Source organism: Protopterus annectens, chromosome 8.part0 (assembly GCF_019279795.1).
Source record: "Protopterus annectens isolate FY-2018-M chromosome 8.part0, PAN1.0, whole genome shotgun sequence".
Lineage (NCBI taxonomy): Eukaryota > Metazoa > Chordata > Ceratodontiformes > Protopteridae > Protopterus > Protopterus annectens.
Window position 1 is genome coordinate 735307829 of NC_056741.1, and position 27662 is coordinate 735335490.

At 42.0% G+C, this 27662-nt stretch overlaps 1 protein-coding gene across 1 annotated transcript in view; it reads right to left on the reverse strand.

Moving 5' to 3' along the window:
- Positions 1 to 27662, reverse strand: part of PLP2 (proteolipid protein 2) — a 402641-nt gene that overhangs the window by 88140 nt on the left and 286839 nt on the right. The window contains exon 2 of the mRNA XM_044080196.1: positions 18829 to 18984. Coding sequence (XP_043936131.1) covers positions 18829 to 18984 — 156 coding nt within the window. The remainder of the gene's footprint in view (positions 1 to 18828; positions 18985 to 27662) is intronic.

Genomic DNA, 27662 nt, shown 5'->3' on the forward strand with positions numbered 1-27662 from the left:
AACCGTGGAACAATTATGCAAAGAAAATCCATCTTAACATAAAAATAATCATTTTAGTCACAAACTGATTTTCCCAACGATGTATTACTGCAACCAGGTACATTATAATACTGAATCTTTAGTTTTTTCCACACTGAATGATCCCATATAAAATTCAAAATCCACACAGCATATAGTGGGTTGGTCTTTACTTAATCAGATCAGTCAGTTAGTTAATAAGCCTAGTAGTGTAATATATATTAAAAGATTTGATCTATAGTCTGACTTTCGTAGTTTTGCTTTTGACCTGCTTTCTTGTCCTCCCTCCCAAGACTGTATATGTAATAGTTAAAGACGTTTTTAAAATGCTCCATGAAATTGCATGCAAACATGGTAAATTGCCTTTTACTTTGTAAAATGCACTGAAATGTAGGTGTTACACTGCAATGCATTAACAATAAATTTTAATTATTTTCTAAAAATTAAATAAATTTTAAAGCATATTAACACGTGTAGTATAACACTCCAAATACAAACAATGTTGTTTATAAAGTGTGGTAGCAATACTAACAGGCCAAACCCGTGGTAGCGATAATTACAGGCCACAGAGAAAGCTTGATACAGAGAGTATTATACAGGGAAAAATGTGAGGATGTATTGTTTGTAAAAGAAAAATTAAATTAAATGTTCCTGTTATGCTCATAACTATGTGCATCTTGAGTTAGCTTGTGGTTAAGCTGCATACAAAGTGGAGCATGGAAGAAGCTAGCGAGAAAGCATACTTGACTGCCGCGAAGGCGTGGTTGTGATAATATGCAAGTACCAAAATAACTGCCCAAACAGCCAATAAACCACAATTTCTAGGCCAGAAACCACTCCTCTTCTGGTAGATAGGCTACCTAGTGCTTATCATTCCCACTGATAAGCTAGAAGGCTTCCCTCCAACACAAATGTTTAACTTTTTGGGTTAATCTATTTCTTTCATTTATCTTAATATGTTTTTCCATTTCTATCAAATCAAGTAACTCTTCTCTTAGATCGTTTTCTTCTAAACACATTCTTTGTTCTCCATTTCCTGCAGGCATTCTATAGAAAGTTCCAGAGCATCTTCCTGTGTCACATTCTCTTCAGTTTCATCCTGTGTCACCTGTTGCTCTTTCACATGGGAACTCACCAGCCTGTCACTCCACAACATTGACTGTGTCAGATTTGCCACAGTTTACTGTTCCTTCCCTTGTTTTGCAACACCATCTGAATATTTGTTCATAGGTTCATAGGTTCATAGGTTCATAATAGGCTATCTGCTCTAGGGCATTTATAAGCCTAGCCAGAGTGTGTATGGCTTTCGCCACCCATTTTAAATTAATTTTGCTATGCCCTTTTTCGAGGTTAGTATACTGCGCTTCTGTTAACAGTGACACAGAAGTGATACCCGGGGTAAACCTACGATCTCCCATCCACTCATCAAGATTCCTCTTGAAGAGAGTCAATGAGGGACTCTGCCTAACCTGGACTGGGATTTTATTCCAGAGTGAAGGGAGCCTCTGGGTTATGAATCTGTCCCTCCAGCATGTCCTATTTATTTCAGTGCTGAGGTTTAAGTCCCTCGAGCGTAGCTCGATGGGATTTGGATTTTCTGAGGTGCAGCATGTCCATTAATTCCGGGTTGGACATGGCTTTATAAGTCAGGCACAGATCGCCTCTGAGCAGGCGGTATGCGACTGAGTAGAGCTGGAGTTTCTTTAACCGGGCAGCATACGGCATCTGTTTGAGCCCCTTGATCCTCTTGGTGAGGTACTTTTGGGGTCTTTCCAGTTGCTGCAGGTGTCTGGTAAGGGACATCCCAAAAGGGGCATTGTACTCAATTATGGGCCTGATGAGGGATGAGTAAAGAGGCACGATGACCTCCCCTGATCTAGATGTGAATCCCTTCATGATTAGGTGGGCTATATAAAATGTTTTTCTAACCACTTTGGCCACGTGGTTGTCAAATGAGAGATTGCTATCAACTTGGGTCCCCAGGTCCCTAATTACTTCTTCTGTACTTAATGGATTACCACCTATGTGGTAATTTGTGGGCACTTTGTTTATACCAAAGGGGATGACTATACACTTTTTGGCGTTTAGCTTGAGGCCATGGCTCTGGCACCAGTTGTCTGTTTCTATGAGGCCCTTTTGGAGGATGCTTGTGTCAGCTGGAGAGTCTATTATGGTGCCCAGTTTGCAGTCATCTGCGAACTTGGTCAGCCACAGTCCTTCCATGTTGGCCTGTACCTCCGAGAAATATATACCGAACAAGAGAGGTCCCAAAACTGAGCCTTGTGGGACGCCACTTGTAACTGGTTTGGAGTCTGACATGGCTCCAGCTATTCTAACTATGTGGGTTCTGTCCTTGAGCCAGTTTGCAACCCATCTAGTGACATAGGGGTTTATATTTAAGCTGGTGAGCTTATCTATAATGCCCGAGTGGGGTATTGTATCGAAGGCTTTTGCGAGGTCCAGGTAGGCTGTGTGGACCACCTTCCCCTTGTCAATGGCCTTGGTGACTGTTTCAAAGAAACTGACCAGGTTTAAGAGGCAGGATCTGCCCTTAACAAAGCCGAACTGGGTAGGATCCAGTGTCTGTAGGTCCCAAATATCTTTATTTATAAGGTCCATGATGATCCTTTCCACAGCTTTGCAGTCCAAGCTAGTGAGACTTATGGGGCGATAGTTTCCAGGATCCATTGAGGCACCACCTTTGTGGAGAGGGACCACTGTTGCTGTACGCCACTCTTTGGGTACATATCCTGTAGTAAGGCTGAGATTGAACAGTAGTTTTAGGTTTGGGTTTAGCTCTTCTTGGAGTTCATGTAGGACGCAGCCCGGGACACCGTCTGGTCCCATTGATGCTGTGTTTCTTGCTTTGGAGAGGGCAGCTCTTACCTGAGCATCTGAGATGTCAGGGGCAGCACTCTGCTGGGATAGATATTAGCCCTTTTGGTGGGGAGGGAGAAGTTTGCGCTGAACCTGTCAGCTAGGATGTTGGCAATGTCTGTGGGTTCGGTGTATTTTTGTCATTTTGGACTAATTCTGAGCATATCTGGGAATTCCCACCCAGGTTCCTAACATAACTAAAGAAAGCCTTGTGATTATCCTTAGTGTCCTGTGCAATTTTTCTCTCAAGCTGGCCTTAGACGATTTTATGAGTGCCGTAGTTTTTGCTAATACTGATCAGAGATGCCTTCCTTTTGGGATTTTGCTCTGTCATGTAGTAGCTTCCTCCTTCTATTGTATAGTTTGTTTATGGCTGGGGTCCACCAGACAGGACGTCTGCCTTTGGAGGATTGGGTCTTGGTTTTATTTGGGATTGCATGATCCATGCATTCCTGAAGGTGTTCATAGAATGCGTTTATAAAGGATTTTGTGGTCTGGGCAGATTATCCAGAGGCCGGGGCTTTGAAGGATTCCACCTCAGTTTTGAGGAGTGTGAAATTTGCTTTAGAGAAGTTTTTCACTGTGGTTTTCTGGGCATGGGGTGGGGCTGGGATGTGAATATCCAGTGAGATTAGTTTATGGTCTGATCTTACCAGTGAGGGATACACTTCTGGTCTGGAGCATAGAGTCCCCATGTTGGTGATGATCAGGTCCAGTATGTTTTCCCCTCTTGTGGGAGTGGTAACAAGTTGTTCCATAGCATTTGAGTTTATAAATTCTAGGAACCTTTGGGCTAGGGTGTTGGAGCTAGAGTAATGCTCCCAGTCTATGGTTGGGTAGTTGAAGTCACCAAATATAATGGTGTTTGGAGAGACCTTCATATTTTCCAGTGTTCTCAGGAAGGCCGAGTGGGGTTCCTGGGTTTGGGAGGGTGGTCTGTAGCAGGCTATAAACTGGAAGGCAGTTTTACCCACTGTTAGTTGCACATGGATAGTCTCTGATGCTTTGTGCTGTGCCACCAACCTGGAGGTGTGGGTATCTTTGACGAATATTGATACTCCCCCTCCTTTTGTGGTTTGGTCCAAGTTTTGGGGCCGAAAAGCATGGTATGAGGTATAACCTGGTAGTGCTGGGGTGCTCTCGAGAGCCTTGAACCAGGTTTCTGTTACTGCACAGATATCGATGTTCTCCATGCTAAGGAGAGTTTCGAGTGCGTGCATCTTGAGGTTTAGACTTCTGGCGTTGAGTAGCATTACTCTTAGTTTCTTATCCCTTGTGATACCTATGGAGGTGGGTTTGTCTTTTGAGCCTTGCCTAAAAAGGCACTATGGGGTAGCAAGAGCCTTTGCCAATATCTGAAAGCCCAAGGGTGACAGGTGCAAGCCGTCCCTAGCGAAGCATCGTGGCTTGTCGAGCATGTCATCCCAGGCTGACAGGCATTGGATCCCCTTTGAATGACACCAATACTTAAGCCAATTGTTGAAATTGATAATCTTGTCTTCATACTGTGGCATCATTCTTGGTGAGGGTAAGATGCTACTCAAGGTCAGGGTCATACTGGCCTGGGCTACATGCCCAGAGAGCTCCTCTATGTCTCTTTTCATGTAGTCCAGGGAGGTACGTCTCAGGTCATTCACACCAGCATGGACAATGACCGAGTCATATTTGTACTTGCCTTGGAGTGACCTGAGTGCTTGTGTTATGTGGCGGATCCTAGCACCCGATAGGCAGCTCACCGTGACCTTCTCCTTGTTCAGCCTGGTGTGCGGGACGTCAGTGTGCCTGATGATAGAGTCACCTATTACAAGTGTATCAGGTGTGTTGTTTAGCCTTAAGGGCTGTGACTGTTCGGCACACTGGCTTTGTGAGCTATGTGTTGCATGTGTTTTGTTTTGGGGTAGCGGTTGCTTGGGTGTCTGCTTTGAAGGTCTCTGTTGCTTAGGCAGATTTTTATTTAGAGCCTCCAAGTATGTTTTTGTGTGTTTATGTGTTTGGTTTGCTGTCGTGGTAGGTCTACGTGAGACTGGAATTGTAGTGAGTGTGGTTTCCTTCTCCTCCTGACTGGTTACGCCAGTACTGAGTTGAGAGAGCTTAGCCTCCAGTTTGGCTATATGGTTGCATCTCTCACATGTGTTGGAATTTGTTGGGAGGAGGAGAGGGTTGTCTGTGTACATTAGGCAGTTGTAACATTGCCTCAAGATTCCCAGGTTCACCAGCTGGACCGGAGAGGAGATTGACAACTGACCTTTGGACATGCTAGAATAGTATTGGGAATTCCTTTATAATTGAAAAAAAGTGCCAATGGGGAACAAGTTACTCAAGGGGAGTTTGTGAGGGTGTAGTGCTTTTAATTTTTTAGTGCTGACTTATATAATTGCTTTAGTGAGCAAGTGCTAGGCTTTAGCATAGGAATAGGGTGTTTATTATGAGAACTAGATCAGTTCCAAGGCTCAAACCCAAATAACCGGCGCTGCTCGATGAAGCACTATGCACAAAATCACGCAAAGCCGCGCTACAGCGGGTTTTATACAGGCGGACTTGAAAGAGCTAGAAATTGGCCCAAAACAGCCAACAGACTACCAGATTCCTGTGCTGGGAACACTCCTCCAGGGACAGATAGCCTGCTCCAAGCTCCCCACTGCCACTGGTGAACAAAGAAGCCTCCCTCTATCCAAGAAAGGAAATGGCAACACAGGAACTTTCCAAAAGTCCAGAATACAGCAAAGCCTGTATTTGGACTACTCTAGGTCAGGAAAGATGGGAAACAAGGATAACTTTTTTTTTTTTTTTTTTTTGCAACAAACAGCAGGAAATTGCAATAAATATGTAACACAGGCTAGCGCACTTGAGTGTGTAGCCTCAACAAGTAAATGCAACAAACAGGACAAACTTTAAAAGTGCAGGTGCAAAACAACTTTAGACAGTTTAAAACAGTTCAAGAAGCAGAAATATTTGCAGTTTAGCTAGATCGGACAGTCGCCCAGGTAGTAGCAGGAAAAAACACTTTTATCAGGTTAGCAGTTGCTCTTTTAGCCTCTCTGCTGCTAGCACCACTCTGCAGGACCACGAGGAGCTTGGCTGAGTAGTAACAAGCGCAAAAACCTCGCCAAAGTGGGATTTATACAGGGGGATTTGAAAGAGCTAGAAATTGGCCCAAAATGGCCAATAGACTACCAGATTCTTGTGCTGGGAACACTCCTCCAGGGATAGATAGGCTGCTCTAAGTTCCCCACTGCCACTGGTGAACAAAGAAACCTCCCTCTATCCAAGAAAGGAAATGAACAATTGTACTGGTTTTCTACTGAAGGCTCCAAAGTATCTTCATATGTCAACTGATCAGATGCTTCCTACTCCACCGTTTCTCCTTAATTTGTGGATTCATTGCTCTATCCTTCTGCGATGTATTATGAGTTAGATTTTCTACACTAAATCCTTCACTTCACAGGTAATCCATAACCTCAGTTTCTATGTCGTTAACTTCCCCATTACTAATCCTCTTTTCTACTTTTCGTCTTTGTTTTTTATTTTTTGTATTATAAAATTTTCCATGTCTGGATGCCTTTGCCTGTATTTCTCTGCAAATATCTTTAGTGCTGCTCTTTTTTTAGTGATTTAGTTTTGCTTTCTCCTTTGCAAAAATATTGCACTATGTTAAACCTCTTACTTTCACATGTCCATATTTCTTCTTCAGATGTCTCCTGTTTCTCCTTACTTCGGGTACTCGTTGTTCCATCATGCTGTGATGTAACCGGTGTTAGACTTTCTGCACTAAATCCTTCACTTCACAAGTACTTCATAACTTCATGTTCTATTGTTGTAAATTCTACTTTACTAATCTTCTGTTCTATGTTCCCTCTTTGTGATCTGACTTTTTTATTGTGTAATTTGAGGCTGTCTTTTTTGTGTTGATTGTGTTGCGTAAGCCCAAATTCCAAAAGACTTGTTCTCAGTATAAGTGACTTACGTTGGAGTAATGAGTGCCCATAAAACAGATTTACACTGAGAGGAGATTCCTCAGTGTTTGTCACTTACTCTGATGTGTACCTGGAGAAAGAGACTTATGGTTTGAGTCCTTGCCTCCTATTACTACTAAAAGATTATTTTGTTATTTGGTCCCCCTTGCAAGCCTAAGACGTTACACTAAAACAGGTCACTTACAATGAGAGCAAACATTCAGACTCATAGTATACATACACCAGTGATATGGCCCATTGTTTGGTAACCTGGTAGGATGACTAACCCTATCATAGCATTTACAGTCATAATCTGAGTATGCAAAGTACAGTTTTGTACCTACCATAAATGTAGATGTTTGAGTGTATACACTGCTGTAGTCATCACACTTGGGTTATCCTGCCGTCAGGCGGTCCCGCAGTCGGCCCGAGTTTCAAAGTCTTGGTCTGGCGTCGGTTGCTGTCGCTTCTTCCCTGACGTCAGTGCGCCAGCGGTATATGAGATGCAGCCGACGCCATTTTCTTCAGTTTTTCTTGCCCCAGATGTCAGGTGCCCCCAAAAAGGTAGGCAATGTAAATTGATAATAAAACATACATAAGAAAAGCAATCAAATACTTTATGTTACCAGCAAATACTACCCATAGGCAGCAAGGGTAGAATATTAGGGTAAGTAACAGCAAGTAAGAGGGGAAGGAGGGAGGGTAACCTGGACTGCAGCAGTGTATACACTTGAACATCTACATTTATGGTAGGTACAAAACTGTACTATGTTCATCGTGTTACACTGGTGCAGTCATCACACTTGGGTAGAATCCCAAAGCAGAGGTAGGGTGGCTGGTTCTATAAGGCATTAGGGGTGGCTATAAGGCCCTGCAGAACTGCAGTGGCAAAGCCAGCTCTGGATTTAGAGTAAAGAGGCAGATGGTACTGCTTTGTGAAGGTATGTACAGAACTCCAAGTTGCTGCTTACAAAATGTCCTTGGTAGGTACTCCTCTGAGGTAGCAGTTGAAGTGGCTGTTGCCCTGGTGGAATGAGACCTAATGTTGTTAGGTGCAGTTTTCCCATGATGTGTATAGCAGAAATGTATGCAATGGCCTATCCATTTTGAAATGGTCTGTTTTGAAATGGCTTTTCCCTGTGTTCCTGCAGCATATGATACAAACAATTGCTCAGTTTTTCTGAAAGCTTTAGTTTTTGTCCAAGTAGAAGCGTAACTGCCTGTGTATGTCCAAAGAATGCAGTAGTCTCTCCCCTTTATTCTGTGTATTTGGATAAAAAGTTGGCAAGTGAATAGTTTGGTTTAGAGCCACACTTGATACCACCTTTGGCATAAAAGTAGGATTTGTTCTTAAAGACACCCTGCCTTGGTGGAATATGATGAAAGGTTCCACTGCCATTAGTGCCTGTAATTCTGAAATTCTTCATGCTGAGGTTATTGCCAGGAGCAGAGCAGTTTTCCAAGAGACATATTTTAAGTCTGCTGAGTTAGCTGGCTCAAAAGGAGGTAAAGTTAATTTCTCCAAGACAAAGTTGAGATCCCAAGTTGGAGTTGGTGCTCTACGGGGCGGTCTTAAGTTTTTAGCCCCTCTGAAGTACTGTAGTGGATCTGTGTTGTAATTAGCAGAGATGGCAGAGGCATGGATCTTAATGGATGAAAAGGAGAGGCCCTTGTCCAGCATCTCAGTCAAGTATTGTAGTATCTGAAGAATATTTGGGACAAGAGGGTCAAGGTTGTAAACCTGGTTCCAGGCACAGAATCTCTTCCATTTATCCGAATATGCTTTCCTGGTACTAGGCCTTCTGGCCTCCAGAATGACATCCATAACAGCTTTGGAGAGAGGCATTGCTTGCTTGACTAAGGAATTTGCCATGCAGCCAGGTTTAAAGTCTTGAGCTGGCCGTGCAGTATCTGATTGTTTTGCTGAGTCAGAAGTTGTGAGATTTGAGGCAAAATCCATGGTGGTCCTTGTGCTAAGTTCTTTAAGATTGGGTACCAGTGCTGGCGTGGCCAGTCTGGGGCAATCGGATCATCTTTGGCCTTTCTTGTCTGGCTTTTATGAGTACCTTTGAAAGGAGAGGCAGTGGTGGGAAAGCGTATACTTGTAGGTTTTTCCAGCTGAATGAGAGGGCATCCACTTTCCATGCTTGTGGGTGGTAAGTCCTTGTGCAGAATTTCTGTAGCGGGCAATTCATTGGGGATGCGGACAGATCTATGTCCGGGCTCCACCATTTCTGTGTTATCATCCTGAACATTTGTGGATCCATGATGTTTCTGCGTAAGTTGTCTGCCAGTGTGTTTTTCTCTCCTGGCAGGAATTGTGCTTGCAGATGAACTTGATAGGTTATAGCTGTGTTCCACAAGATCATGGCTTGTCTGCAGAGGGGATATGAATGCTTGTACCACATAACTTGTACCACATAACTGTGGTGTTGTCTGTCCTTAGAAAAAGTTGTCCTGGATGCAGAAGGTCCTTGAAAGCGATAAGGGCATTTTGTACAGCTAGCATCTCTTTTTGATTGATGTGAAGATGCCTTTGTTCTGCATTCCACTTGCCCTGAATACATTTTCCTGCCATGTGTGCTCCCCAGGCGTAATCCAAAGCATCTGTTGTCAGTGTTTGCCTGGCTGTGGGTTGAGTGAAAGGCTGTCCCTTGTTGAGGTGACAGGCTTGAGCCCACCATCGAAACTCCTGTTGAAGGCATGGAATAAGTGGTATTACTGTTTCCAAACTGTGACAGTGTTTAGACCAGACACTCTTTAGATACCACTGTAGTTTCCTCATATGCAGTTTTGCATATGGAATTAGTAATATGCAAGATGCCATGTAACCAATGGCCTGCAGAATTTTTCTTGCAGGGAGTTGAGTCTTTGTTGCCATTAACTGGAAATATTGAATCAGTTGTCCTTGCTTGTCTGGTGTGAGATAAGCCATCTGGGCCATTGTATTTAAGCTGGCACCCAGGAATATTATCTCTTGTGAGGGCACTAGTTTTGATTTCTTTTCGTTTACTGTGTACCCTAGGCAAATTAGCAGTCTTTTTACAAATGCCAGATGCTTTATAAGAATGTCTTTCCTCTCTGCTTGAATAAGGCAGTCATCCAAATATGGGTAAATTTGAATTCCTTTTTGTCTGCAAAATGCAATTACTGGTGCCAGGCATTTTGTAAAGACCCTGGGCGCAGTAGATAAGCCAAAGGGCAGTGCAGAGAATTGGTAGTGCATTGAACCTGCTAAGAATCTGAGGTATCTTCTGCAATTTTGTCTGATAGGGACATGCATGTGTGCCTCCTTGAGGTCCAATGTTATGAGCCAAACTTTCTTGCCCAGCATGGGAAGAAGCTGCTGTAGTGTTAACATTTTGAATTTTGGAACATCCAGGTAAGTGTTTAGAGAAGAAAGATCCAGAATGGGCCTCTAGGCTTTGTCCTTTCTGGGAACCAGAAAGAGTCTTGAGTAAAATCCTTGTCCTTGCTCCTGTATTGGTACCTCTTGAATAGCTCTCATGTCCATGAGTGCTGTAATTTGCCTTTGAGCCTCTGCCCATTGATTTGGTGGCAGATTTGGCATTCCTTTTAACCTTGGCAGAGTGTGAAAGTGGAACCTGTAACCTTGAGACACAATATTGAGAACCCATTTGTCTTTGGTGATTAATTGCCAATTGTGACTGAAAAGTGTCAGTTTTCCCCCCAAGGGGGCTGCCAAGAGAGAGATGTTTGGCAGCTGTAGTGGGAAGTCATTGGGTCTGCTTTTTATAAGGTTGAGGCCTGTCTTCCCCTTCTTTCTGGGTTGAAGTACCCCATTGTCGAGGCCTGTAAGTACCTTGTGGTTGACCTCTGCCTCTTGGACGTCTGTATCTGCCCCTTTGAGTTCTGTCTGAAACTGGAAAGGACCAATTCTTTGTTGGCCAATTTCTGCTAAAGCGAGGAGGCTGAACCTGTAAGAAATCCTTCACCGTTTGCATAGATTTTGCTTTATCCTCCATTTTCTTTAATACCTCTTATGCCTTAACTCCAAATAAAACATCCTGCTGCAAGGGTGCATCCAATAACTTTGCTTTAAAGTGATCTGGTTAAGGTCTGTTCTTTTAACCAAGCATGCCTTCTAATGATGGACCCTGTAACTGCTGCTCTACAGGAGGCCTCTAAGGAATCAAAGCCACATTGCAAAGTATGCTTTCCCACTTGTTCAGCTGCATGCAATAAATCCTGCATGTCCTTATAGTTAGGAAGATCTGAATTTGGAAGCATTTTTTGTTTCAACTGAGACATCAAATATTGCTGATACTTAAGTATGTGAAACTGGCAATTTAGAGCTCTCATTGCTAAAGTTGCAGATGTGTATACTTTCTTTCCCCATCTGTCTAATGCCCTGGAATCTCTATCAGAGGGGACTGGATTTTTTTCTGTAGAGGCCTTTACCCCTTTGGGACCCTGGGAAATAGTTTCAGGGTCAGCAACAGGGCTTTTATAAAGGAATTTGTGAGAGTCAGGGACTCTGTAATATCTGTCTGGCTTAACTGGAACTGGAGGTAAAGAATCAGGATTTAAGCTGGATTCAGCATACACATCACCCACAATATCTAACACTGGCGGAATAGTAAGGGGTCTGTGTTGAGGTAATAAAAGGAAATCTCTGAGCCTTTCTTGGATTCTGAGTAATCCTGGCCCTCCCAATGGAAATGCTCCCGCATGGTATGTAAGGTTTCCCCAAAGGAGTAGTCCTCTGGTGGAGAGGCTGAAGGAATGTATTCCTCAGCATCAGAATCCTCATAAGGGGGTAAGGAGTATCCTAGGTCTGAGGATGAATCTGAGGAGATGGACACCTGGTCAGATGAGTCATAGTCTGCATCCTGTCTAGGCCTTTTATCAGGAGGAGGGTGGAACCCCCTGATCAGAGTAATTAGGTCTTCATGCCTAAAAAACAGATGCTCAAAATGGCCGGAGGCCTGTGCTGGTGAATGCTGAAGTTGTTTCTTTGGTTTAGATTTAGCAGAAGATTTAATGTTAACTGAGTAGGCCTGAAAACACCCTCTGAAACTGTGGGTTGTTCAGCTACTCCGGAGCCCTCAGAAGGGTTAGTTCTCGGTAGGTCTCAAGTCTCCTGTATCTGAAGGCCCAGCCATCTCCACGTGGGAGTCAGAGGCGGCCTGTGGTTCCAAAGAAGCGGTCATCAGGGGCTGCGAAGGTGCCTCACTGAAAACCGGAGAACCGGCGACTGGCCTAGCAGAGGCTTCATCGTCAGTTTTGGGCCTCGGATGCCTGTCCTTGTCTTTGCGCTTTTTGTGTATTCCGGTCGTCGGTTGTTCCGACTGCATGGTGTAATTGAACTTTCTGCCAAAATAATGTCGGGCAAAATCAAAACGACGTTTAATAGTGCGCTTGTTAAGCCTAGCACAAAACCGACAACCAGTGACATCGTGGTCTGGGCCTAGGCATGGGATACAATAGGAATGGAAATCCTTATGAGGTATTTGCTTCCCACAAAAAATACAATTATTAACTTTTTTTTTTTTTTTTAAATAACTTTTTATTTATTTCATATAAAAAAGAAAGGATGAATATTACATAAAAGTATAGGTATGTAAATAGACAAATAAACAAACAAAGTACAATCTAATCCTACAAAAACTCCAAAACAATATATACATTATTTACAAACTAATGTGCTACCAGATAAAGATATGGATCTGCAATAAAAAGTCAAAGATGTAAGGAAAAAAAAGTGAAACTACTGATTAAGTTTAAAGTGTGGAGTATATCCAAAACCTATACAACAGTGAAGAGGCCAGTTAGTTGCAGAGAATCAAGTCAAGTATATTCTTCCAAATTTTTCCAAAGAGGGCTATTTTACTAGGACCCCTTATGATGAACTTCTGCGCTGCAATATATGTGAGGGCCATTTCCTTGAAGCTATTCCAACTACAATTATTAACTTTTACTGACATTGGTCTGAGACAAGAAAAAGTTTCCCCAACGGGGTACTTAGCTTTGTAGAAGACTTCAGTTCTGGATTCGGAATGAAAATCTCAGGAGTCGGCCGACCAGCACTTGCGAACTGCTTTTGCATCGGGCACCGCGCGGCAAGAAAGACTGAAGAAAATGGCGTCAGCTGCATCTTATATACCCCTGGCGCACTGATGTCAGGGAAGAAGCGACAGCAACCGACGCCGGACCAAGACTTTGGAACTCGGGCCGACTGTGGGATTGCCTGATGGCAGGATAACCCAAGTGTGATGACTGCAGCAGTGTAACATGATGAACATCAAGACATTTGTTTATATAAAAGTTTCAACTATCTTGAGTACACAGATGTAGAGGTAAGTAAAGGTAAAACCTTGATTATATAGAGTGAGCATTCACAAATATACTCATGCAATTACTTACAAGGACACTTGTTGGCTACAGGCTTTAAGACGTAGATACGATGACACTTACAGGTGTTTATGCAATATATGCAGTTTCATATGCCAAAATAAAGCTAGACAGTGCTACTTGTTGATTAGCCTTCAGTCTTTATCCCATTGCTGCTGGTGAGATCTGTAGTATAGTAACAGGTTCACAGATTAGTACTAGGCTAGCTGCCCTTGTGGGCCATTTTAAGCTTAGCCAATTACCCCATGTGAGAATCAAACCCTACACCTTGTGTCTGTAAGATAAACACCCTAACCATTATGCCAACCTGTTACCCCCAATACCTTACACTATGCAGAATGCTCTATGTATATACATATACAGCAGAGCTTCAAACTCAAATGACCACTGGTGCTGTATAAGGACTACCAAATTCAGGTAGGAGACACAATCTTTAAGATGAAAAGAAATGCAGGAAATAAAAATAGAAAAGTTGTGTGGTCACTTACCTCATCTATAATTATGCTAGTCTGAGAGCAGCTGCAGGGGCCGAGGGCTGTGAGTTTGAGACCACCAATTAGAGGATTATGATTGGTTCTCCATCCATAACCAGCTGATTTTATGTTCAAGACATGGTTGCAAAAAAATTCACCTTAAGATTTAGTTCACCTTATGTTTGTATTTCTTTACACACCTCCTTTTCAAGTTCCTGACTAGTAAATGTCAACTGTTTTATATCACTTACACACTCAGATGTGTTTTGCTGCATATTTTGGGCCAAAGTTATCAAGCTTTTAATTATGCAGAGTTCTTAATTTTATTCTCTGTATCTTTGACTCGGACTTCAAGCAACTCAATTTCAGTCTGCACTCCATGACGTTGTTTTTAAATCATGAACAGCATCAAGAGCTTGTACATCTCGTAGCATTTTATCTTTATGACTCTGTAACATGACAGTCTCAGCTTGGCTTTGAATGTGACTAACGTTTTTTTTTTTAAGTTTTAGCACTATTTCTTTACTCTTTGTTTAATTTATGCATTAGTGTTTCCAGCTCTACTAAAATGGACTCACTTTACATTCAGTTAGTCTTACTCAGGCTATTCTGAAACTGTTTAGACTGTTTCTGTCATTTTTTCATGCCTTTCACATCTTAATTGTTCATTATCTTTCTGCACAGAAGCCAAACTGTTGTAACATAGACACTTGTTCATTTATGCTTGTGGTATCACTTAGCTTTCAAAATTATTTTGCTTTACACTCCAACTTGCTTGGAATATTCAGGGTTTTTGGACTAGTCCACAGTTTCATTTTTTTACATTGCTTTTGTTGGGTCGGGTTAGACAACTACTTTTAAAAACACTCAAGTCAATTTATTTTCATTTTCAGAAACCATCTGTTCCAACATTATTATTGATTCCCCATACTTGAACACAACACCTCTTGGCTGCCTTTGCAATTCTACATTCTCAGTTAAAGCCATGATTTTTTCTTGTAGAGCTATAAAACCCTGGGAAAGAGCGATTATATGCAAATTTGCTCCTTCCTTCTTCTATGGACCCCACTAACAGATCTCTTATCTTTTTTTTTTTTAATTAAATACTTGAAATACAGTTGGTTTAGATTTCGATTTCCATTGATCACATTTTCTCATTTTTCAAACTCTGGACTTAAGAATCACTTACAAGATTGTCCATGTGCTCACTTATTTGTGTGGTTGCAAAATACTCTTACTTCTGTCAGCTATTGCACTGCACACAAACTTTAGTTTCACAAAATGTTACCAAAGAAATGGCAAAGCAATTTTACCACAGACAAACTTTTATACTGCAAGTCTACAATGTACGTACAAAGGAGAGTAACCCCTTTCCACTACCAAAGTGACAGTACAGTTGTGTAAAATCTTACCATAACAGTACATGTCTTTATTTTCACTGTTGTAGTATTCAGAACATATGAGATCTCCTGCCAAGGACAGCCCAATGTCCAGCCAGTATAACAAAGCCTTTACATCCTCCCAGGGTCGTATGTGAGAGTATGCTCCTCGCACAGGCATAGGGCATAAAGGTGGCATATGCACACTTAATAGTCAGAAAAAAGTGCCACAGGAGAATAGGAGCAACCCCAGGACAAGGAAGAGCATGCACATCCAGAGGAAAGAAGTGAAACGGGGCAAGAAAGGCAAAACATCCTCAGCCAGAGGAGTACTCCCAACAGAAGAGAGAGGAAAAAGGGAGCAGGAAGGTGGGGCTAAATACTGCAACAGTCAAAATAAGGACATCTACTGTTATGGTAAGATCCTACACAACTGTACTATGTCCTTCATCATCACTGTTGCAGTATTCATAACCTATCAGAGATTACCAAAGCTACTGTAAAGAATGGGATGAGGAAGGCACAGATGAACCCTCAACAAACCCATGAAGGATAGCCCTGGTAAAACCTTCCCTGGCTCTGAAAATATCTAACTTGCAATTCTTATTAAAAGTGTGGGCAAAAGACCAACTAGCAACTTTAAGGATGGACCCACTATTCAAATCTTTGAAGAAAGCTCCAGAAGAGGCTACTGCCCCCATAGAATGAGTTCAAACTGAAGCAGAAAGCTGTTTGCCATGGAAAGGATAACAGAATGAAATGGCTATAGAGATCCATGATGAGATGGTTTAGTTAGAAACTGTCAAACCAATGGTATGAAAAAAACAAAAAGTTGCTTGGATTTGTGGATAGTCCTAGTCTTATCCAAATAATACCTGAGCTGCCTATGTAGATCCAAGGTATGAAGAACCTTCTCACTAGCAAACTGTGGAGAAAGGAAAAAAGGAAGGAAGCTGGATAGACTAAGAGACAACTCACTGACCACCTTGGGCATAAAAGAAGGATTAGTACACAAAGACACCCTGTCCACATGAAAATTCAAAAATGGAGGAACTACCATCAAAGTTTGAAGTTCAGAAATTCTCTTGGCTTAAGTAAGGGCAACCAAAAAAAAACAGTCTTCCGGGTGCAGTGCTGCAAAGAAGAAGAAGCAGGCTCAAAAGGAGCCTGATCCAGTTTGTCAAGGATAAAATTAAAGTCCAAAAAGGGAGGAATAGGTTTTTCTTGGGAGCCTGATATGAACAAAGCCTTTGAAGAATTGTTTGACCTCAAAGCAACACTATCCAGAACAATCAACGTGGCTCATGTCCAGAAGGAACTTTCAGTTGAACCTGCTCCAGCTGGATAACACATATACAAGACAACAATACAGAAGAGTTTGGTGGCTTTAGTGGCATAGAGGGGTAAAGCCCTAATGATGGACCAGATGACCTGTGTTTGATTAGTGGCTGAGGCAACTGACAAAGTGGCAGGGAGGGATTGGCATGTACATCCTGGGGAGATGGCATTCATTGGTGATACTTCCTAAGGGAGAGGAGTGGTCAAAGAGGGGAGTCACTCTCAGATGTGACCAATGTGCATGGGGGGGGGGGGGGGGGTGAGGAAAAGTGATTACAGTATTTAATACAAAAATACGAAAAAAAAATGGATGGAAGCACAGATGTCCGAGACTGGTATAGCACAAGCAAAAACAAACTAAAAATCCATGAAAACAGGTAGAGGGAAGCAAGGCAGCAAACACCAACAGAAGAAAGTTAATCTTGGACGGTTATATTTTTATTTTATTTTATGTTGCAACAGTTGAAGGTGGTTTTAAGTACAAACATGTATTAACAGCATTTAGGCAGTTTTGTTTTATATGCCTTTAAATGCTTTATTACCTTGGTGCAGTTTTTAATTGCTTAATTGATGTAGTGCTTGTGTGAGCAGCTCACCTAATTGGTATATATACTTGTGATTTGTGTAATCAGTTTGTCTGAAGAAGTTTGAGCACAGTCTCAAACGAAAAGCGCTTCACATTTTATCTGTATTAAAGAAGATTAACTTTCATCTGTTGGTGTTTGCTGCCTTGCTTCCCTCTACCTGTTTTCGTGGATTTTTACAGATGTCCGAGACCTCAGGACTCCCTTAAGAACCATAACAGATCCAAGCAACACTATAGGAAGTCCAAGGAGGGCAGAAGATTGGCTGGTAGACCCAGCATGGGCACAGAACACTGGGGGATGGGACACAAACAATGAGATCCAAGTGCCCCCCCCCCAAAAAAAAAAAAATACAGGGGAGTACCAGTAGTCACTATGTACTGTACCTCAACAAGGCCTTTGGCTCAGCAGTTCAGCACACCCTGCTCTTTACACTCTTCCTAGAACCTGAAAATGTGACCAAAGCTGATAAAGTGGACTGTAGCACTGATGAATGGTAGCACACAGAAGGATGTAGCAAGTGTGATGATGCCAGACATAATGGCATGATTACTGAAATACTTCAGTTATCATTCCTGGGTCAAGTACTCTTCAGTGCATTCATTTTGGACACATCTGAAAAACATGAGAATAGGACTAACCTGTTTCGTTAACAAACAGATGTAGTAGCACAGAATAGGTGAACGTGCCCAACTAGCACTTGCAAAGGCTAACCAAATGGATGGAAAGATAGTTGAAATTCAATGTGCAGATCAATGCAAAGTACTCCACCAGGGTCACACAATCCTTGGTGTGAAGTATCAACTGTGGAAAGGAAATGATAACAGCAGAGCAGGAAATGGAGCAACAGGTACTGATCACTGCTGGCTTGGACTGCCTGAAAATCAGTGAGATGGCCATGGTAGTATGTTAATATTACAAGATTCTGATGCTTTTCACTGATGTGCTTTAGTCAACATTAAATGTTTAAATGCCTAAACATTGATTTTACAACATTTATCATAAGAAAGATATTGCTTCTGAAAAATAACAACAATATGAATCAGTTATGCCCGGTCAAAATGTTTGCCATAGAAGAAGATATTTCTAAGACTCATAAGTCATTGCTTTTGATAACGTGATTTATTAAACTATAGAATTAGCAATAATTATAATTAACAATGCTTAAGAAGGGGTTAAATATAATCCTGTAATAAGTCTAACAATATCAGACATAAGAAAGACATTATGAACTTGTTGACTAATTACCATTAAACTGCTGATGATCCCAAAGTTTAACCATTAAGTACTCTAAACTGCCCATTTAGAGAGTTCAGCTTTTGGCAACTATATTGATGGGACTCCCTACTGAAATTGTAAAGCTCATAATTGTAAACCAGTTTAACAAGGTAGGGAAAGGTGTGGAGATGATCCTATAAAATAGGCTTGTTGCCCAGACTGAATAAGGATGGGATGGAGATCAAAAAAGTCAGGGAAAAAGTAACAATATTACATGAATACTTTGCACTGGTCTTTACAAAAGAGAGAGAGAGGGGAGGATGCCATTTTGGCAGAAAGAAGAGGTTTTTGAAGGGAATAGGTCCCAATTCAATTGAATGGACTATGTTCCCCTTCAACTCCCTTGAAGGGGCTTTGCCCACAAACTCACTGATTCAACATATACTACCATTGTAGCTGCTGTACATCTGGGGAAGAGACAAAGCACTGTTTAAAATGCTGACTTTCACTTCACAACTGTAGCTATTTGCAATTACAGACTTTTAAATAGAGCTAGGTATCAATCTCATGGCACTCAGTATAATCTACTTTCAGAAATAAAAAGTGTACTTACACTCCAGGGCCAGTGAATAACTCGGAATTGCTTGTCGAATTCAAATGAGTAAACCACAAAGTATATACCTGCAAAGATCATTTCACAAATAGCCACAACAGAGTATCCACCAGAACGTGAAGCAACATAACATATAAATACAATCAAGCTCAGAATCTGAAAAAAAAGGGAGGAGAGAAAACACCTGTTAAAACTGTGGTCTCTTATTTATATCATACATGCATAAAGTTATTTCCTGTACTCTGTGATTACACTAGATTTTTTAACAATCATTAATAACTTAAGTGCTTAAAATACTTGAATAGTGCTCAACTCTAAAATATAACAGTAAATAATACAGGGCAAGAAATTTCAAGAGCTAACACAATGTCATAGACCTTAAAAATAAATGAGCTTTCAGAAACCTATTTACAGGAAAGCCAATGAACTCCAAAGGGCAAATGCAAAGTAGACAAATGAACTGTGGCCAGACATTTCCAAGGCAAGCCCTGGGAATCACTAGCAGCTGTGCTCTGTCTACACCTTCCATATCCCCTAATTTATATATAACAACTCCACTGTCACACTATGGTGGAAGAAAGGGAAAAATACTGGAAGTGCACCACCAGCTACCCCAATCCAGCACACTGTAATAAAGCAAGTTGCAATATTACTTATAAATCGTTGAGAAAACTCATAACACTGATAAAAAAAAAATCAAACTTCCCTTATAATCATATGTAAATGTAATGAAGAACACCATTAGATAAAATGTGTTTAGTTAAGTTTTTGACAATTTGTTATTAGATAAAGTGATAGACAAGCTGAATGACATCCGCATATTGATAAATAGACACTTACAATGACAGCAAGTCCCTTAAAATCAGGCCCTATATATTACATATATTTTATATACATATATACAGATAGATACATTCATCACACATTCATATACGTATCTGTATACACACATGCATAATAATGTGGTTGGTGCACATCATGGAATCATGAATTTGAAACTGACAAGTGGTCGAACACGATATGTCAAAAGTTTACTTTGTTAACTGAATTCTGCATGGAGGAAAGGACTTGCCCCTGCAGGAGCCATGCTAACGTCTTTTCTGGTGTTGCAACTAAATTTGATACAGTGTCAAGGAGCCTCAATCCTCACCACTGGCAACAGTGGGGGATGTACACAATGGGAAGATGACAAGTACACACACAGTAAAGTGCAATTTCTCAAGAGCAGACAGAGACCACAGTCACTCTGGGGCTGGTTTCTCCCTTCTTCTCTAGATCCCCAATAAGACTCCCCATTGGCACAGCTATAGGGTTGAGATCTCAGCTGAGTGGCCAAACCAAAAAGTACAGTTGTGCATACTTACCATAAATGTAGATGTTTGAGTGTATGCACTGTTGCAGTCATCAAATTTGGGTTATCTGCTGGCAGGTAGGCCTCAGCCGGCCTAAATACCAGAGTCTTGGATTCCTGCGTCAGATGCTGTCTCTTCTTCCATGACGTCAGGTCGTTAGGGGTATAAAACATGCAGCCGACACCATTACATTAGTTTTTCTTGCCCTACATGTCAGGTGCCCTCACAAAGGGAAGCAATTATATGTTATGGTACACCTCCATCAAAAAGCAAATACACCAGAAAACTTAATTATACTAAACAAGAAGGAAAGGTAGAGCCCAGAGAAGTCAGGGGGATGGAGGGAGGGTAACCAGGACTGCAACAGTGAATACACACGAACATCTACATTTATGCCAAGTGTACACAACTGTACTATCTTCTTTGTGTTTCACTGTTGCAGTCATCACATTTGGGTTGATTCCCAAAGCTAAGGAAGGGAGGAGGAAGTTAGAGAGCATTAGGGCCAGCTATTAAGCCCCACAAGACTGCAGTGGCAAAACCAGCTCTGGATTTAGAAAAAATAGGCATGTGGTAATGCTTGATGAAGGTATGTCCAGGTAGCAGCTTCTAGGATGTCCCTTGTAGGGACTCCTCTGAGAAAGGCTGCAGAGGTAGATGCAGCCCTGGTGGAATGTGATCTTATCCTTTGTGGGGTAGGTTTTCCATGGTGCTTGTAGCAGAAATGAATGCAATGGGCTATCCATTTAGAAATGGTTTGCTTTGAAATGGCCTTCCTCTCTGCCCCTGCAGCAAAGCCAACTAGCAGCTGTTCTGATTTTCTGAGAGGCTTAGTCCTGTCCAAATAAAATCTAAGTTGTCTGTGCACGTCAAGAGAGTACAGTATTCATTCTATTTTGTTTTGTAGATTAGGGAAAAAAGTAGGCAAATGAATGTACTGATTTAGGGCCACACTAGACACCACCTTGGGCATAAAGGAAGGATTGGCCCTGAGGCAAACCCTGTCTGCATGGAAGATAATGAAGGGTTCCACTGCCATGAGGGCCTGTAATTCAGACAATCTTCTTGCTGAACTGATGGCTAAAAGGAAGGCTGTTTTCCAAGAAAGGAATTTCAACTCAGCAGTTGCAGCTGGCTCAAAGGGAGGGACAGTGAGCTTTTCCAATACAAATTTAAAGTCCCAGACTGGAGTAGGGGATCTCCTGGGGGAGTCTAAAGTTTTTGGTCCCTCTAAGGAATTGCTTTAGCAGGGGGGTGAGAGAAGAGGAGTGGCTCAGTATTATAATGTGCTGAAATGGCAGAGGCATGAATTTTAATTGACGAGAAGGATAGGCCCTTGTGGAGCATTTCTGTTAAGTACTGAAGAATATGAGGTAGGCTGGGCACCCTTGTGCCCATACCCTGAGTCTGGCTCCAGGAACAGCATCTTTTCCACTTTTCAGCATAGTATTTTCTAGTACTAGGCCTCCTTGCCTCCAGAATGACATCTAGCACCTGCTTACTTAGAGATGCTATAGGAGAGCTCAAGGAATTAGCCAGGCTGCAAGGTTCAGGGTTTGAAGCTGAGGGTACATAATCTGGCCCGCCTGCTGGGACAGCAAGGAAGGGGTCTGAGGCAGGTGCCATGGTTCCAGCAGTGTCATACTGCACAAGAGGTGGTACCAGTGCTGTCGTGGCCAGTCTGGTGCAATCAGTATTGTCCTTGGCTTGTCCTGTTTGATCTTTATCAGAACCTTCGAGAGGAGAGGCAGAGGGGGAAACGCATAAACCGAGAGGCTTTCCCAGGTAAAGGACAGGGCATCCACTTTCCAAGCTTGACTGTGGGAATTCCTTGTGCAGAATTTGTCCAATTGGTAGTTCTGAGGGGAGGCAAACAGGTCTACCTCTGGAGTCCCCATATTTGTTCCTCAAGAGGTTGAATATTTTTGGTTCCAGTTTTCATTCATGTGGGTCCATGAGATTTCTGCTTAGGTCATCTGCCAGTGAATTTAGCTTACCTGGCAGGAATTGAGCTTGTAGGTGCACTTGGTAGCTCAAGGCTGCGTTCCACAGAGCCATGGCTAGTCTGCAGAGAGGGTACAAGTGGGTCCCCCCCTGCTTGTTTATGTACCTCATAACTGTGGGGTTGTCTGTCTTTACCAATAACTGTCCTGGAAGGATGCAGTCTTTGAAGGCTGTCAAGGAATTCTGTACAGCTAGCATTTCATTTTGGTTGATATGCAGGGGTTTCTGTCTCGGGTTCCATTTGCCCTGAATGTACTGCCCTGCCAACTGAGCCCCCCATGCATAGTCTGATGCATCTGTTGTTAGGGTTTGGGCAGGGGGTAGAGTGAAAGTGAGCCCCTTGTTGTGGTAGCAGGACTCTGCCCACCAAAGGAACTCTGTCTTTATACAAGGAATGATAGGAATCATTGATTCCAGGTCCTGAGAATGTTGACTCCATAGGCTTTTTAGATACCATTGTAGTTTCCTCACATACAGTCTTGCATATGGAATTAGTAGAATGCAGGAGGCCATGAACCCCAGGGCTTGCAGAATTTTTCTTGCAGATAGCTGGGGCTTTGTGGCCAAACGTTTCTAGTAGGTTGTCAAATAAACTTGTTTCTCTGGAGTGAGGAAAGCCATCTGGGAAGTTGTGTTCAGGCTTGCTCCCAGGAATACACTCTGTTGGCATGGTACTAGGTGAGATTTCTTTTCGTTTATGGTGTACCCCAGTGAGGTTAGAAGTTTCTTTACAAATGCCAGATGTTTTAATAGCAAGTCCTGGCTTTCTGCCTGAATCAAACAATCGTCCAAGTATGGGTATATTTGAATATTTCTCTGCCTGCAAAATGCAATGGCTGGAGCTAGACACTTTGTGAACACCCTGGGCACAGTAGATAAGCCAAAGGGAAGTGCAGAGAACTGATAGTGCATGGAGCCTGCCCTGAAGCGTAGGTATTTCCTGCAAGATTCCTTTATTGGAATGTGCAGGTAAGCTTCCTTTAAGTCTAAGGTTGCCAACCAGGCATCTCTGCCTAGCATAGGAAGCAGCTGTTGAAGTGTTAGCATTTTGAATTTTGGGATTACCAGGAAGGTGTTTAGAATAGAGAGGTCCAGGATAGAACACCAGGAGCTGTCTTTTCTGGGCACCAGGAAGTCTTGAATAAAACCCTTGTCCCCTTTGTTCTGCTGGGACAGGCTAAATAGCCCTGATACTTAGAAGAGAGAAAGAACCTGCTGTTGGGCCTCCGCACACTGATTTGGGGGTAGGTCTGGCCAACCGTTTGGGGTTGGTAGGGTGTGGAAGTGGAATCTGTATCCTTGAGAAACTATATTTAGAACCCATTTGTCCTGGGTAATAGTTCCAGTTTTTTGCATGCAGGGCGAGTTTTCCTCCTAAGGGAGCAGGCAGTTGAGAAGGGCTTGGAAGGGCTAAGGGTAAGTCATTGTGACATTTTTCCATAGGGGGGAGGCTTACTATTCCCTGCTTTGGAAGTGGGAGCCCCCCACTGCTTAGGCCTGTGCGCAGCCTAAGACTGTAACCTGAGTGGTCTGCTGTTCCTGGGTTTGGACTGAAAAGGCCTGGAAGAGACTGAAAAGGACCAATTCTTTGAAGGACAATGCCTACTAAATCTGGAAGGCTGTACTTGAAGGAAATCTTTAACAGTTTGCATAGATTTAGCTTTTTCCTCCATCCTTTTCAGGACTTCTTCTGCTCTGTTGCCAAACAGGCGGTCTTGGTTTAAGGAAGCATCCAGTAATTTAGCTTTAACATGATCTGGCAAGTTTTGCTCCTTAAGCCAAGCATGCCTTCTAAGGACAGACCCAGTGATAGCAGCCCTGAAAGATGCTTCTAAAGAGCCAAAACCACATTGCAAAGTATGTTTACCAACTTGTTCTGCAGAATGCATTAAATCCTGTAATTCTTTGTGTTCAGCACAGTCAGGAATCAACATCATTTTCTGTTTAAGTAGTCCCATGATATGCTGCTGGTACTTTAACATATGAAACTGGCAATTTAAAGCCCTAATGACGAAAGTAGCAGAAGTGTATACCATCTTACCCTTCTGTCCAAGGCTCTAGAATCTCTATCAGAAGGGGTAAGATTTTTGGCAGCAGTAGCCTTAATGCCTTTTGGTCCTTGGGAAATGGTCTCTGGATCCACAGTAGGGTTCTTGAACAGGAACTTGTGAGAGTCAGGTACTCTGTAATACCTGTCAGGTTTTCTGGGAGCAGGAGGTAAAGTGCTTGGGGAAAGGCTAGATTCTAAGAAAGCATCATCTACAATGTCGAGAACAGGAGGGATAGCTAAAGGCCTGTGTTGAGGAAAGAGTAAGAATTCCCTAAGTCTCTTTTTGGAGTCAGAGTAATCCTGGCTTTCCCGGTGGAAATACTCCCTAAGAGTGTGCAAGGTTTCACCAAAAGAAAAATCTTCTGGAGGGGAAGCAGAGGGAATGGAATCCCCTGCATCAGAATCCTCATAGGTAGATAAGGGCAAATCCTGGTCATCAGTAGGAACAGAAATATCAGATTTCTGATCAGAAGAATCAGAAGGAAAATCAGTTCTAGGTCTCTTAGAGGGAGAAGGCTGGCTTCCCCTAATTAAGGTAATAAGGTCTTCGGCCAGTCTAAGCATTTGTTTTTTAGGCATATGGGCCTGACCATGCAGTTTAGATGTCAGTTTTCCAGGTGTGGATCGAGTTTTAGGCCTGGATGAAGAAGATGGCATTGGTTTAAAATGCAAGTCTGTAGGCCTGAATACACCCTCAGAAGCCGGTGCCTGCATAGCAGCTCCAGACCCATCCAAGGTAGAGACATCCGCAGGTTCCATTGTCGAAGAAGCATCTTGCGGCACACCGGACTCTGAATGGGTCTCAGTAGAGGCCTGAGAATCTGAAGTAGCAGGTATCAGAGGCTGCAAAAGCACCTCACTGAATACTGGTGGACTGGCGACTAGTTTAACGGAAGTATTGTCGGCAGTTTTGGACCTATGCAGTCTGTCTCTGTCTTTATCTTTACATTTTTTCGGAAGATCGGTAGTCAGATGGCTTACAGAAGCCATTTTTGGGTAGTTATACAGAGTACCAATATAATTTGCTGCAAAGATAGCCCGATGATGAATGGTTCGGGAGTTAAACAAGACACAAAACCGACGGCGAGGGACATCGTGGTCTGGGCCTAAGCAAGGAATGCAGTACGAATGAAAATCTTTATGAGGTATTTGCTTTCCACAGGTAAGACAATTGTTAACCTTTACTGACATCGGTTGGAGCAAGAAAAAAGATCCCCAACGGGGTAGTTATCTTTTTTTGAAAACTTCGGTTCTGAAACTCGAAAATGAAAATTTCAGGAGTCGGCTGACCGGCACTTGCGAACTGCTTCTGCTTTGGGCACCACACGGCAAGAAAGACTGATGTAATGGCATCGGCTGCATGTTTTATACCCCTGATGACCTGATGTCATGGAAGAAGAGACAGCATCCGACACAGGAATCCAAGACTCTGGTATTCAGGCCGGCTGAGGGCTACCTGCAGGCAGATAACCCAAATGTGATGACTGCAAAAGGGAAACATGAAGAACATCCACCAGCACCCTCTCTGTCCAACCAGTTTTTCATGTCCCTGCCTAAGTAGCTGACACACACACACACACACACACACACACACACACACACACACACACACACACACACACACACACACACACACACATACTTTGAGGATTTGACTTATATACGAGCACACATATACTCCTGGGAATGGCTGGCAGGGGGTTTACTAGCTATGCCCCCTTCTGCCCAGACTATAAGGTAGTTTCCACTGCTACAAATCACTCTTATCACCTACTTTTAAGGCCTTTAACAAAGGGTGTCCAATCTTATTGTGTAATGTTACTATTAGTCCAAATGGTAGTCTGACCAAGAGCAAGGCTATTTAGGACTGGCCAAAACACAGAAAAAAACTGTTGCAAAAAACAGACAGGCCGCCAAGGTGTCCAGAAACTCAGTAGTACTTTCATACCTGTTGCAAATTGTACTTTCATACCAAAGAAATGAGCCGATAATCCACTGGTTAAAAACAGAATTTATTTCCACAAACAGAAAGTGGTAAGCGCTTTCATCCTGAACCACAGAACTTCATCAGATAAATGACATCAAATACAATACATCTTTTTATACTCTAATTAATTAAAAATGTAGTTCTAGTTACGCCCCTTTAAAGGAATATTCCTATGAGTGTGAAAAAACATTAATGTAGACACTGTCAACACATAACCTAATAGAAGCCACCAAAAATTAAGTATATGTATGAATCTAATGTACTCATATACATATGTACAATTTAAAACCTAGAATAATTTATTCTTATATATTAAAATAATAAATATTATTAAATACTCTAAATATATAATATATACAAGTATAACATATATAATAATAAAAAGGCACACATATGCAAGTCTATAATAAAATTAGGTCATATGTATAAGTAAAAAATATATATTCACAACTGTATGACATTACTTCTGTTAATTTATATAGGTGTAAATCATGTAAAGTGTTATCTCATTAGGGCCCTAATTCTTAAAAGGGAACTAATGGCAATACTTTCATTCAAACCAGGCCAACTAGTGGCATCAAAAAATAATTCCCAGTACAGTTCCCTTCTTTCCAGAAGTAATGACCAAGCACCCCCTCTAATAGCAGTGCATATACAATCCATCACAAAACACTTAAAGGAGTGTCCGTCATTCTCTATCACATGTTTGCTTAGGGCATTTGTACGATGATAAAGCATAGAACATGTTTTGTGTTGAATATTATATTATATTCGAACATATGTATTTTATTAGAAACAGTATTAAGAAAAAATGTTTTTATTTTTGATAAAATGCCATACTTACAGCTGACTGGAGTGGTAATGGGCACCCCAGTAGCAAATACATATGCTAATTTGGTACTATATGAGTGGGAGAAACAGTTTATACTCAGTGGGTTAAATAATTTGAATACAAAGGTTACATTTTACAGGAGGTTCGTAGAGGATTGTTTTTTAATATGGGATGGCAGCACAGAAGAACTAAATAGTTACATCATGGGGTTGGGAGGGTGGCCTAATGGTTAAGGTGTTTGCCTTACAAACACAAGGTGCAGGGTTTTCTAAATGACTCTACGGAATTTTTAAAACTAAAAATGATGGCATCAGAAAAAAGTATAGTATTTCTGGATATTCATCTATACAAAAACGAGGGTAGAATAGAATCTACAATACACAAGAAGGAAGTTGATACTTGTAGATATATTATATATTAGTAGAAGTAGCATGCATGCACCACACACATTTAAAGGAGTAATAAAGGCACAATGATAAGAGCCAGCAAGCTTAACACTGAAGATAACAATTTCAAAGTTCAGGTTAAGGAAATGATACAAGAATCTGAGGGGAAAGGTTACCCAAGACAAGTTATAAATGATATATATGAAGAAGTACTGCTAGGCAG